This window comes from Pholcus phalangioides, unplaced genomic scaffold (genome assembly GCF_987345545.1).
Source record: "Pholcus phalangioides strain wild (caught in Gottingen) unplaced genomic scaffold, Ppha-v1.0 ptg000027l_1, whole genome shotgun sequence".
NCBI classification, from domain to species: domain Eukaryota; kingdom Metazoa; phylum Arthropoda; class Arachnida; order Araneae; family Pholcidae; genus Pholcus; species Pholcus phalangioides.
This window is the reverse complement of record NW_028301617.1, coordinates 1,362,546-1,377,711: the sequence shown is the minus strand read 5'-3', so window position 1 is coordinate 1,377,711 and position 15,166 is coordinate 1,362,546. Positions and strand designations below refer to the sequence as shown.

General features: G+C 38.8%; 1 protein-coding gene across 1 annotated transcript in view; it reads left to right on the top strand.

The window, feature by feature from the left end:
- The window catches only part of LOC149068031 (apolipoprotein D-like), a 38,672-nt gene that overhangs the window by 9,797 nt on the left and 13,709 nt on the right, over window positions 1-15,166 (top strand). Inside the window, exons 2-3 of the mRNA XM_089251782.1 lie at window positions 2,524-2,648; window positions 2,759-2,838. Coding sequence (XP_089107908.1) covers window positions 2,524-2,648; window positions 2,759-2,838 — 205 coding nt within the window. The remainder of the gene's footprint in view (window positions 1-2,523; window positions 2,649-2,758; window positions 2,839-15,166) is intronic.

The window sequence follows — 15,166 nt, the reverse complement described above, 5'->3', positions numbered from 1 at the left end:
AAATTGCCCAACGAGGTGGCTGACTTAAGAACATCATGGATCCCCGAGCCATTTTTTGGGGTATCGCGTCAAATCATCGCCCGTCAAAACATCGCCGTCACAAAAACATCGCCGAAAATTTATATATATATATATAAACATATTTACCTGCATATAATCAGCGGCTTTGAGTTTCAAAAAGACATCGGATATTTTTAATTGCGCTTCATTATTTTATTATTGCTTTATTCCTTAAGATTATACGCTATCGCATATTTTTCTGAGATTTTATTACAGAAATAATAAAGGTGAACTTGGCTAGTTCGAACTTGGTTAATTCGAATATCACGAATTCCCTTTGAGTTTCTTGCAAAAATTTCAGTTCAATGTGAAATTACTTGTTTAATTCGATCCCCCCCAAACGTTTTGGATAATTTGATGTTGGATGCAGATAATATGTCATTTGCAAAATGTCTCTTATATATGTGTGTTTTACTGCCAAAGCCCGAAGTTGTCTAGTTCTCGAACTGGCCGGCACAGTTGAAACGGCCATTGTCCGAATTTCGGGCTTTCGTTGAGCTTTGGCCGGTCCCTATATGTCGATCATTATATATCCCTCCATATATGTATAATATTGAATAATTTCTAATAAAAGAATAATTTCTTCTACGAACAATCCTCGTAATGAAAGAGTATCGACCGCTCAATTATTGTAGTAGCAACGAATATTGCAGGTTTGATGAAGAAAACTATAGTGAAAGCTTTATTAATTTAACGGTTTACCAGAAAATTCGTACCCCTTTTTTTGGGATCTGGGTGTTCGCGATGTTTTGACGTAGACCCATTTTTTGGAGGCCCTACCTACTACTGCTACACCACACATGCAACCCCCCCCCCGCGGAACCCCCAACGAATCGGTACATGCGGGAATGTGCGTGTACGTGTAGTGAAACCTGACGTGAAGTTTTATTGTTTCTCTGTAATGCTTGTTATGTGTAGTGCTGCCATCTGCCACCAGTTTTTCTAACTATGAGTGACGTGTTATGATTGAATGATTTATCGTTGTGGGACTGTTGCTCTCCGTGGCGAGACTTTTTAACGGGGGGATCGGCTCGCATTTGCGCCTTGAAGTTGGGAACCACAGAAAACCAACTTCAGCCGACCACCACTGTGGGGTTCGAACCCGGATCCTCGCATCGCGAGTCCGTCACTATTCGACCACCACAGCGGAAAGTTATATATATATATATATATTCTTCCAGTGGTTCGATATAACACTAAGGCCTGGATTACAATATAAAAGTTTGATATAATTCCCGTTTATGAAACTTGAAAAATTCAGCCAATAAGCTTATCGGTTGTATTTGCTCGAATGTAACCGATGAGATTTATTGGTTGGATTTTTTTTTAAGTGTTATAAAAGGGATTTTTATCAAACTTTTATAGTGCAATAGCGGCCTAAATCCAAACACTCGCGTAGCGGCATATGGAGTATTTGTCGTTCGAAACTTGTTAAGTGTGAGTTTTCTCCCCTGCAATCAACCTTCAAATTCAGTTTCTCAATGTTGAGAGCGTCCCCAAACACATTTTCACTCATATCTCTCTCGTTTTTATACTTACGGCGATGAAATTTTATGTTTAGAATAAGTGCAATGCGATAAATCAGATAAGATGGGGAAAAATAAGGGTTTACTTCGAAGATTTTGAAGTTTGAACAACAATAAATATGTAGATGACCCCCCCCCCCCCATCAAGACGAATTGCGCACTAGTCGGGTAGAAAATCACAAACCATAATTTTTGGTGAAAACCGCTTCATTCCACAACTTTTAGAACCGAAGAGGCCAAGATATCGATCGCCATTGTTCTGTTAAAAGTTGTGCGTACTGTACCTCTAGTACTCTTAACTTCCAATTAGAAAGTTGTTGCTGTCTAAAATGGAATATTAAATAGTCTCTCTTGACGTTTCGTTTCTTACAAGTTTCATTGTATAATACATGCAACAGGAAAAGAAAGTGCGATACAGAGGATCTGGAAACCCCCAATCACCAACAAAATAATGATTGATATAGGGGGCAGCGTGCACTTTACCACCCCCTCACCTACTTAGTACGAGCAAACCTGTTAGAAAAATAATAAAAATGAAAGTAGATTATATAATGCGTACGCCATCTATACGTCATTTTAAGAACTTCATGTTGAAAAATGTATTCAAAAAAAAAATCCAGATCATCTCTGGATGATGGAGTACGCTGAGGGTTAATACTCAAATTAATGTGATGGAGTTGAACTTGGTCAAGAAACGCTTCAGAATCTTCATCAAACGGTCTCTTGGTCTGACTAGTGCAGGGGGGGGGGGTGTCTTAACGCATGTCTCACGGGGCCACACGCGGCTCTCGAAGCTTTTCGCAGTGGCCCGCCGACGGCAAAGTTCTGTACTTGCCTCAAGGTCAAACTACAACTCATTTGCTCATGTCATTTTGTGTATTTTTTTTTTCTAGAATATTCGTCGTATGATTATCGTGGAATTTCATTTCTGTTACAGTTCATGGGACGCTGGTACGAGATCGAGAGGAGCTTCGTCACCGCAGAGATGGGTTGGCAGTGCGTCCACACCGACTACAAACAGAGTGGCAACCGGATCAAGGTCGAAACCGTCGGAAGAGCCGTGTAAGTTGAGCACTACATTACGTATGTGCCAGTTTCATGTAGTCGTAGTGTCGGAACACGTAACTATTCGAACATGCAAATGAGATTTACTTTTTGTGTTCATAAACTAGGAGCCTCAGAAGGATCATGACGGCCTCGGCCACATTCTCACCGAACTTACCGTCGAGGATCATACTCAGAGGAGAAGGATGTAAGTGATAAATTTCGTACCACAATTCTTGTTTTCCGGTAATTTGATAATTATAGTCGTTCTCGAGAGTAAATACAGGGTGGTTGGAAAATTTGTCCTCTAGTTATAACCCTTTGCGGTCGAGAGGCTTTTTTTTTTCGGCACTTCGTTGGCAGGCTCCTCTCCCGCAATGGGGAAGGCTCCTGGATGTTCGTCCCTTTGCGGTTTCCTACAGATCATTAGTTCTGCTGAGAAGCCGAATTCACAGGGGTCATTGCAAAAAGTCAAATACAGTGACACCTGCATAAAACGGAAGGTCAAGAGACTGGAATTATTGTATGCCCATAACTGAGTTGGCCTCTGACCTTAACACGCGAAGGGAGGGTTCATTTTCCAAGGAGGGGGAAACGGGGGGAAAAAGATTAAAAAAAAAACTCGCTAAAATAGCGCAAAAAACGCCAACGGAAAATACCGACCTGCTCCGTTTCCCTGCGAACCACTTTTTACCGAAAGAAGATAAATGGAATCGCCCATCGCGTGGCGTTTCATGACGTAGCCAGAGGCCAGCTCAGCGTGGGTGTACAACATTCTCCGTTTTAGACGGGTTTCCGTTTTATAGAGGTGCACATAAAAACATAAGCAGCGATTCCTTTCTGCCGCTATGGTGGTCGAGTGGTCATAGTGACGGACTCGCATCGCGAGGACCCGAAACCGACCATGGCCCCCGCTCTGTCCCCATAGGGGATATAAGCTGGTCACCCAGAGGGTTTGGGCCATGGTGGAAGAACGATGCAATATCCGGAGCACTAAGCACCCAAAGACCACCAGCGGATAAGAAGACAAAAAGTTGAGGTTACATGGGCAGGTGCATACGCACGTCGCCAGCAGGCCACGAAGGGGACCCACAAATAACTATAGACACACATATATAAGATACATAAACATATATATACAAGCATATATATGATATATACAAGACAGGCGACATTGTCCATTGACAGCAACGGGAATCAAGGAACTTCATTGTCTATCAGAAGTCGCGCACAAAGACACCGTGAGACAATCCCAAAATATCGCATTTCATGCCAGAGGATCATAGTCTGAGTCTGATGAAGGGTTGTTATCAGCTTGTGAGGGAGCTGAAACATTCGTACTTTGGCACTGTTTCGTGACTGTTAATTTGTCTTCGTTTGAAATGACGTATCTAATAATGCGCTTAATTCTTTCGATTCTGGAGTGTTTTCTCAGTAACTGTTTCTTCCAAGTGGTGTAATTCTGTGGCGTAGTAGAGCCAAAATGAAAGTCCTTGGTATACTCGCATGCCGTAGCATAGTGAAAGACGGTTCCCTCCCCTCCACATTTACACATGCTTGAAAACCTACTCTTATGAAAACGATGAAGATAGGAGGGGAAGGGGCCATGCTCTGAAAAAAATAAAATAGTCTCTCTAGACAAGCCATAACTAGAGCATTTAACTCGTGGGAGAACTTCATATATCTTACGACCTGTTTTCGTGTCATTTGACCATCGCGATTGCCATTTCTGTAACAGATCATTTTGCAACTTCTTCATCGCCCACGACTTTGGAAGAAGGATAGAGAAATCTGTTCCTGGTCTTTCGGTCGCTCTTTTGGCTAACCGATCAGCTGCTTCACTCCCAGTATTTTCACTATGCGCTTTGATCCACGAGATATAGATATGTCTATTTGGCAGTAACAGGTCTCTAATTTTCCGAGCCATCATGTGGCGTGATAGGGGGTCTAGAACCGCATATAATGAAGAAAGTGAATCAGAAAGAATGTGTGTTTCTTTCTTGCTGGCGCTTGCCTGTTGCGTAGCTGTGAGCAGCGCAAACAGCTCCGCCTGAAATACCGTATTTAGATCATTGAGTTTATTGCTCCAGTTACTTATCTCCAAGTCATTCTGAAAGGTAACCATGGCCGAAGCCACTCCATGCTCAGTCTTGGAGCCATCAGTGTAGATCTTATATTCAGCCTGTGGGTGTATTTCTCCTTTTAGGTCAATGCGGCATTCCTCCACAGATTGTGAAGGATGCTGGGACCATCCTGTGATTTTCCTTTCCATCTGGACGTAGGAAAGTGTCTCGCCATTCCCCAGCGTAACAGGAGTTTTCAGACGGGTCAAGAGGCTAAATTTGGCTTCACATTCTACCAGGAGACTGAGTGGGGGCAATCCCAGTATGACTTGTAGTGCATCTGTGGGCGTAGTTGAGTAGGCCTTAGAGATATATAGCAGATATCCCCTCTGAATTGAGTCAAGGCGCTTCTGTAGGGATACGGTAGCATTGGCTCCCCATATGGCGGCTCCATACACCAGAATACGTTGTGCGACCGTGATGTAAAGAGTCCTGCGCATCCTAGTGTTGATTCCCCAATTCCTGCCTGCTATGCAGTGAAGCCTCGTGAGTAGTTGATTGGAACTTGTGTTCAGCTCTGTGATATGGTCTTTCCAGTCCAATTTCTCGTTAAAATGGATACCTAGAATTTTAATTTTGCGGAGTCTCCTGATGAAGTTGTTTGACGAACGAATTTGTGGCGGACGTTTCCCTTTGGGGGAGACCCATAGGAAGTTTGTTTTGTTGGTGGCTAATTTAAGGCCGTTCTCAGTTAGCCAGTTGCTGATATCAGCCAGGACGCTGGAGGCGTTTTTACCAACTCCCTCCACCGTGGGGCCCGAGACTAATACGATAATGTCATCCGCATAGGCCTGGACCAGCACGTTATTTGGCCACTTGAGCTGGAAGATGTTGTTAAGTACCAGATTCCAATATAGTGGGCCAGAGCATGACCCCTGTGGGCAACCTTGAGTTAGTTGTTTCGACACTGCTCCACTGCCAGTAACTATTGAAACTGTACGGTTAGAAAGGATGTCTTCGGCTATTTTCTTTAGCTGGGAGGAAATTGGAGCCTCATTTAATCTGCTGCGGATAACTGGATATTTAACAGAGTCGAAAGCCCCTTGAACGTCAAGAGTTATGATTGCCATGTCGTGCTTTTTCTTTTTCTGTGTATTAATTTCTTGCTGAATGGCAACCAGAGCGTGTTCAGTGGAGACACCATGTCTGAAACCAAATTGGTGGTCATTGATCCAATTAACTTTGTCTAACTCAAATACAATTCGTTGTGCAATTATCTTTTCAAATATTTTTCCTACAGTCGACAGGAGATGTATAGGCCTATATGACTCAGGTAGGCTGGGATTTTTATCTTTTTTCAAAAACAGTAATACTTTACTGTTTTTGAAGTGTGTAGGAAACAGCAGAAGTCGGAAGCATCGGTTGTACATTACGTACAAAAATTCAGGGAACGTCCTGTTGATTCTTTTGATCAGGATATTGTTGATCATGTCTATTCCAGGCGCTTTTTTGTCATTCAGATGACTAATGACTCTTTTGATTTCGCTAGAAGTAATTTCTGGTTCAACAAAACAAATGCGCTCGCAGTCAGCTGTCTCGGAAGACTGACCTATTTCATTTCCTTCATCAGGGAAAATGTCGGAAAGTAATTGTTGTGCTTGCACGCGTTGGCTGTCATTGTCTGGGCTATATGAGAATATTTGAGGCGTAATTTTTTTTTGCCTTATAGCTGCCTTGAAGACCTTGCCAAATGGATTAGTAGAAGCCTCACAAAATTGTTTCCACGCTTGGTGTTTGGTCTTTTTGATAAGCTTATTATGCAAGGCCCTTCTTCGATGGAAAATCTCTTTCAATACACCTCTATTCTGATCGGTGGCCGCGTAGAATTTTCGCTTGCTAGACCGTAGAGCTTTTCTCGACACCTCCAGTTCTTTGTTCCACCAGGGTACAGCTTCTTTGGTGGTTGTGGTTATTTTGAGCCACCTATTGCCTATTGATGATATTAAATTAAACGAATTTGAAATAGAGTTGTCTAGCTCTTCTCTATTTCTCGCATGATGTAAGTCACTAATGATATCAGGCATTTGTCTACCGAGAGTTTGAAGAAAATTTCTAACTCTTCTTTCAGAATTTGAATACTTGGCGATGGTTTGTAAATTAGCTTTTTCGGTCAGAGCTAGATGTATATAGAAGTGGGGACTCAAGCTGTCTTCATCAGAAATGCTCCAGTGGGTTCTCCGAAAGATGTCTACATCGTTCGTTAGCGTGACGTCAGGGCTGCCCGAAGCATCCTACCAACTATAGGTGCAGCTGCCATCATTGAGAAGTGAAAGATGTTGAGCCCTGAGTAGATCTAAAAGTTTACGTCCCCTGCTGTCGATGTCCTTGTAACCCCAATGTATATGGTGAGCATTCATATCGGCACCGATGATTGAAGAAGTTTTGCCAGTTGTCTGGGAAATAATATTAAGTTCAGTGATAGTGTCTTCTATTTTTTGGGATGGGGAGGCGTACTTTATTTGTCAAACAAATTTTTACGGATACACTGTTTCTAAATGTCAAGAAACTTTATGCAATTATTCTGTTATTCGGAATTATTATAGCTGCTTTACAATTTTGTGAATTAAATTTCATCCACATACCAGGAAGGCCCTTAAGCATTCCTCTATACTGCCACGGTTCCTGGATTAAGGTTATATCTATTTTTTTCTCAGAAATATGGTGCACCATTGTATCACGGGTTCGGATCCCACCGTCACCATAGTGGTGGTCGGCTGAAGTTGGTTTTCTGTGGTTCCCAACTTCAAGGCACAAATGTGAGCCGATCTCCCCGTTAAAAAAGTCTCGCCACAGAGAGCAGCAGACCTACAAACAGCACAAATGTAATTCAATCATAACACATCACTCACTTTCCTTCTGAAACATAGATGGCAGCACTGAAAAAATCAAACACAACACTACATATGCACTCAGACTGTTAGGTACACACACAGTTACACCTCCGGCACAACTCATTAGGTAGTAAATTGCCTATAGATGGCGATAGACCTGAGTTGTGCTCGGTTTGAAAGAAGCGAAACTTGAATTTTGAGAACATCACCCTAACGTCTATAAACCAACGTGTGTTAAACATGCATATTATTATTTTGAATTTTTCCATGTTCGCTGTTTCAAATAACTATTCATTTGAAATTTAACATATTTAATGCGGATTAGGGGTTAAAAGCGGACGAGACATATGCGGACATGTCGGAAATCGGGACATATGCGGACATTTTATGTTTACCAATAATCAAACGTTACTGGCGAGTAATTCTGGCGATTTTTAAGGTACGTTCTCTGGTCGCGATCGGGTCAAAATCGGACATTTTATGTTAACCGATAATTTAACACTTATTGGCGAATGATTCTGGCGATTTTTCGAGCTACATTTTCTAAATGTGTTGAATGGGGGGGGGGGGTAATAAGTTCCTGGAAAGTTTGAAGAAGAATCAATATATGTTGGCTGCCGACCCCATGGGAGATTGTACTATGAAGAAGAATGAATTGACTGAGAGTTGGGAGGATTAGAGTCTTAGAGTCAGTTGTCACCTTGTTTTCTTCTGAGAAACGTCGTTTTCTAACATTGCCGTCCGTACCTCCAAATAAGAATCTTATCCAGCCCATGGATAAAAAAGTAATTTTAAAACTTTGAGAAGGTTTAAATCAAAGGACTTTTAAGAAGGTGTTTTGCAATAATCTCTGCCTCAGAATTAACAATCGCTGACTTCTGCAAACATAATTTAATACACTAATACACTACATTCCTCATAATTTTTATTCATGAAGCTTTGCAAAAAGTGACTTACACAGGGACGCCGTTGTCAGACACGGGGCCATCTCAAAAATTTCGAGGCATCAAAAATGTTTAGGACACCCTTATCCCCGATTTTATATATTTTGTTGGGGGGTGGAGGGGGAGATCATCAGCTATTATTTCAGAATATGCAGGAATGCTGAGAAATATCCTAACAAAAAATTTTAAATACGCAATAAAATGTAAATAAAAAAAATTAATGATAATTCAGTACTTAAAGGTAGTTTCAAAGTAATGAGAGGAAACAATATTCCAGAAACTGATGAAAATTTCAGAATTTCAGAATTAAAAATAACTAAAAATGGATCCAACACCAATGAAAATTCAGAATTATAAGTAATTAGAGAAATTTAGACAATTAGAAAATGAACGGAAGAAAAAATTCTAGAATTGATGAAAATTCGGAATTAATGCCAGAAATAATTTAAGAATTGATGGAAGCCTCCAATAAGTTACCGTGAGTGCGGGGCCCGGTGCAACCGCACCTGCCGCACACCTCTAAGGGCGGCTCTAGACTTACAGAACCATGAATTCCGTTTGGGACGCATTATAGCTAGATTGCTTTTCAGACAGAAATTTTGAGTGCTTTGACACGTAGACTGCTCAACACTAATTTTATTGCCAAAATTTTTTTAGTGATTTCAGGGTAATTTTGAGTGCTGATTCTGTGTGTGAATCTGGCATTATTTTTTTTCAAACGCTCTATATTTTAACATAAAGTGAAAATTAAATTTCAGTAGTACTACATAAGCAGCACACAAATCGCATTTAAATCTGCGAGCAGAGTTTACATCACTAGAAAGCTTGAATCAATGGAATAAATCAATTTAATTATGAAAAGTAAGCAATTTAATCATGAAAATCAATACATAAATCGTAATATAAGTCAATACTGATGATACTTAGGACCGGACTTGGGTAAGTGTGAAGGTTGGCCGCAACCGGGGCGTTAAATGTTAGGGGCCGCAAAAACGTGATGAAAGAAAATACTTTGATTGCATTTTAATTTAAAAACTTCGTTTTCAACAAAGCGAATGCATTTAAACCTCACTACAACGATACTCAATATAACGATAAATTACTCTATAACGATATTTTTTCAAGCCTTGTTTGAAAATGCCTATACTCTAATGTTAAACTGTTACCTCTCGACATAACGATATATAATCCCTACATAATCTACAACGACATTTTTTCTTGGTCTGCAGAGTCGTTTTATCGAGGTTTCGCTGTAGCTTAAAATTTTGTCTAAAACCTTTAAAATTCAGACATCGAACCCTATTCCTCTTGCCTAGGGTTTTCACAGAACCCCTTCCTCCAAGTCAAGTAAAGGATGGAGGTGGATCTAGAGTGCTCCGGACGATGGATTGCTAAATTCTTCTTTTAAAATTTAAAAAATTTCACAAGGCATACATAATGCATACTTGCCCGGCTGAAAGAGTATGAAGTTGAGGTCCTGGGTAGGTAATCGATTCAATGGGCCCGACAGCTCTCCAACCTTTAAATGTCTGGAAGCAGCGGGCAATATCGTTCAAATTTATTTTCGAATGATTTTTTTATATGACCATGAAATAGTAGTTTGATGTTCATTCTGCCTATGTAAACCTGGCGTGCTCCAGGGTGTTAATAGTTACTCAGGGATTAGGAAACTCCGTTTTCGAGGGCCACAAAATGCTTAAGCCCGTCCTTGATAATAAAATAATGCGTATTTGTAAATCAATAAATGCACATCTTTAAAAACACTCCACTCAATTATCAGATTTCAATATGCAGGCAATGCACGTCACACGAAATTTGTGGTACATTTATGTTCAGAATAAAAGTAAAACAATATATGTATGTATAATATACATTATATATATCGTGTATACATTTATATATCGTATAATATATGGAATGAAAACAAGGGAATATATTTAGGATATCAGAATAGATCAATGCAGTAATGATATGCTCTATAATGTTGCATTTTGTCCACTAAAATGAACACAAAATGATATTAAATTAATTCAAGGAGAAGCACTTGCATGATTTTCTGTTATGGGTTTTAAATGTCTTTCATAGGAGGCTTCGGTAGAGTAATCAGCCATCATACTCGAGGCTCGAGCTTGCCTTGATACTTCTGTTCCATTACTTTCATATCTTAATGAAACCGCCTCTCGTCATTAAAATGACTCAGATTGTCTGTGAAATTGAATCAAGTAACTAAGAAGAAAATGCGCCTTTGTGCTCATATTAACAGTCTATTTTTCAAACGTTTGAAAATTTTTAAATTCAAATTACAAATTAATCGTATTTTACTGCAATTCTTCATCGTTCTCTGCTTTGTCAAAAAATTTTCAACAACCGATACGAAACATGATCAAACTGAAGATCGACCGGATTGGACGGATATTGATTAATATCCGTCAAAAATGCTGAAAATTTTGAATCTTTAAGAAATTTATGAATTTGAGAACCATCAAAAATCTCTGCTCACAGCTTTTCATTGTTCAGTCCAGGAAATGTTTTACAAATTAATTGGAAGCACTCGCCACTTTATTTATTCAGCAGCTTTATCGAATTGCTTCACTAAGCAGAGTTTTATGAAGTGTTAGGAGATGCATTTTTTTGTCTATGAACCGCTGGCTCTCTAAAAATATTTTCTTTGTTGTCCCAGTAAGAGGTTCATCAGCTCAAGATCATGACAAATAACGAATGTCTGATGTGATATACGTAAATTTTGCGCATAAAATTTCGAAATTTCGCAAAAATAAAATTTTCTAAATCGGAGATTTTGCATTTATTCGCAAAAATGAACAAAACTAACGATACATTTTTCCTTCAGGTTTCATTTTGAAACGAAGTAATAAAGTACTTAATTAAAAGCTAATATTTCAGTAGTCTCTCCATATCTCCTTCAATAGTACTTCCCTCTGCGAGTAGTAACGGCGTTGTAGGTACATAATACAGTCGACCCTCGGTTTACGAAATTAATTCGTTCCTGAGGTAGGTTGGCAAACCGAAACACATTTGCCCATAGGAATTAATGTAAAAATAGATTCATTCGTTTCTAAGACCCCGAAGATTCCTACAGTGTCAATTTTTACACTTTTTCACGCTCAAGTGAATAACTCGAAACCTATTGAAATAATCATACTGACACTAAAACAACTTTTTTCCAGAGAAAATCCAGACTTTTCGAGAAAACGGGCATATATGCTATACATGGGCAGAGCTGTACCCATGTCTTGTCTGATTAATTTCACCTATTAATCTCAGTGTCAAAGCTCTCGAAATTTCTGCCTGCAAAGCAATCTGGCTACAATGCGTTCCAAACCGAATTCATGGTTTTATAAGTCACTTGCTGCCAAACTTCATCAATAAGTTCTATGAGCAATGTGGGACATTAAAATGATGTTTCTAGAAATAGATAGTAGTAATTATATATGTGTCAGAGGTTATTGCAAAACGTGCTTCAAAAATTTCTTTGATGAAACCGTCCCAAAATTGTAAATGACATGCTGATCTATGAGCTGGATAAAAGGAGTCGAATTCGGAGGAATTGAAAAAATTTGAAAAAATCGAAATGCGGCCGTAGACACTTCAATACCTCCATTATCATTTCGAATTTAGTCAAATATTTTCTTGCTTGCGTGTTCGTAAACCGAATCAATTTTTGTTGTTGGTAAACCGAATTATACGCAAACCGAGACGTTCGTAAACCGAAGGTTGACTGTGTCAGCATTTTTGCTATTAGCGGGACTACGTAGACTTTGAATAACTGCCTTTGCAAATTAGGTAGTAGAATTTCATGTGCATGGCCATCAACAGAAGTCTTTTAGATGACTACTGAAAGTAGTATGATTCTATTTATCAATGACTTCATACAATGCCATAACGTTGCAAAAAATATTACCTTGGAGAAGCTTTCCAAAGTACAAAATTTGGGTGCAAAGTTGATGTAAGTGTTGTCACGGCGTCAGATAGGCCCAGCATAAAACCACTGTATATGCTGCAGAGGTTAATTTGTTGCGTCGAATATCGTGTAAAAAATAAATGTATTTAAACTCTTCTGCTGCTGTCAAACTTTTTTCTGTCTTTTCGAAAAAAATGGCTCTGACTTTTGCGTTCATGAGAAAATTATCTTGATGCGCAAAACTTGCGCGAATACAAATAATACAAATACAAATACAACGCCACAACAGGCAAAATGCCCAACCAGGTGGCTGAGGAAAAGATGCCCATAAAAATATGGATGTCATATATTTCAAAAATACAGCAACCCAATTAAAAATGCAATTAACACAAATTATAAACAAATATATACAAATGGATATATAGTTTGGTCCTTCTATAAATAGTCAATAACGTCCATAATTTTCGGATAGAACTCAGAAACTGAAGGCAACTGAACTCTTAATTCACGAGTTAGAATTCAAAAGCATTTTGCTCAGCAAAATCACGACCTATTTTTGCTTAAAATTGTAAATCTTCGAAATTTTGAGGAAAAGTTATAAAAATCAAAATTTTCGTATTTATTCATCTACATCGGCTAATTTCACTTTTATCGCATTTATTCCGTAAATATGAAAATTACGCTTCCTTAATGATGATATGAATGCAATAATATTGAGAATAAGTTACGAAAATAAATGAAAAAACACAAAAGTAAAAATCTGCCGCAAAAAATAGTGATTACAGATTGCATTGGAATGTTGGGAATATGTACTATCTCAAAACTAGAGTCATTTCGTCAAAACCAACACCAGTTTTGGAATCAGCAGCCCACTAAAACCTAAAACCTTTATCCTAAAACCGTTTAAGTTTCTTTTGTAAACCGATTTTTTTTTGTTTTGAGCAGTGTTATAGAGGATATTTTAACACTTCTAACGAAATTAGGCATTCCCTGTGTCTGCCCCAGTTTGGCTGTCTCTCTCTGAGGGAATTCGCGCGTTTTTAGTTTATTCAAAGTTCTTTATGACTTTTTTTCAAAAACGCTATAAGCGGGATCCGAATTGGACAAAAACCGAGATTGTCATGTAAAACCAACAGATCTATCCATCCTATTTAGTAGGTTAACTATCATTCTCCTTCGACGAAGAAAAAGTTTACCCCCCCCCCCGCACTCATGAGAAAATCTTCCGTACACTACTGAATGGAATTCACTGCACACACAATGTACTTACAGTTCCCGTTTGAAGTAGACTGGGACAGAAGGAGTCTTCTCCTGAACTGGGGTCTTCGGTGTACGTATAATGATTAGCTAAAATTTTTCACAAGCATCTTTATAGTTAATTTACTGTGCAATCAAACAAAAACTATAGCATTCATATATCTGCAAACTATGTCAGTCTCCCTTATAAAAATGTCATGGGTCTTCGCAGTCCTAATCTGTAACGAATTATGTAATTGAATTAATAACAAAGCAGGGGAGATTGTGTCTGAATAGGCAGGTCCAAAGAAGAGAAACTAAAAAACTGTTGTTTTAATGTAATTATTATACAGTATGTCATCAAATGGAAGTAAGTTCCTTATGGCCGTTAACTGTTCATGTTTCAAATGCCGCTACACAAGTAGAACGCGGATGGGGCTCCAGCTTTGTGACCCAGGATAAACGTAGTATTTTCTTAACATTTTTTATTATATTTACCTTTAAATCAATGAAGCCCCCCCTGTCGAGAGTCGTTTTCTATCGTTTTTCGGTAATCCGAGTTAGTGCTGTGGGTTCTAAGCACCCATGGTAATTTTTGGCATGCATCCGACACCTGCAGAATCGATCAGAAAGCAAATTTATTTGTTTAAAACAAAGATGAGTACCTACTGGTTCGAAACACTTCCGAAACTCCTGATCTTAGTCCTTGGTAATTTGAGGTAGTCTCGGTGCCATTCACCCCAGATTTTCGACCAGTGACCCCAATAATTTTTCTCGAACGATTGAATATAAGCAAAGGGTGTCTGGCCTCCTCCTCCGGTCCATACTCCTCTGGAGCATTTGAAATAAATTTCTTAGTAAATGTAGTTATTCGTGCTCTTTACCCATTTTCGGACAAGTGTAACTAATGATGGTTCATCAATAAGAGCTGCAATATGAATCAAGTTATCAAGCATAATCAAGAACAATAAAAAAATCCTGGACCACAAAACGGGTAAGTTTATTTAAACGTGGGACGTATAGTATAACTAAAATTCAATGTCAATCATTTGAAATTACAAATAATTTTATTTTCAATTAAAAACACCAATTTTATTTATGATTGTGTTGAATTTTAAGAAAATACATATTCGGCCGCCGAGTATTCGGTTATTCGCTCAAATCACTATTCGTCCCATCCTTAATAAGACACTAATAGAATTTCAATTCTGAATCAATTAAGCATGAAGATCGCATGTATCTACTTGATATCTATCATTTCGATTCATTAAGCTCAACTTAAAGATTTTTTAATAGACTACTTATTATATGCAAATGCATAAATATTAAATAATGTAGTGGATCCCGCTTATAACGTTTTCCAAAAAACTGTCATGGAAAACGTTGTAAACGAGAACCGCTTTAAATGGGAAATCTTAATGGGAATTACAGTCGATCCTGCTTATATAGTTTTCCCGCTTAGTACGACTTATTCTGGTGTTTC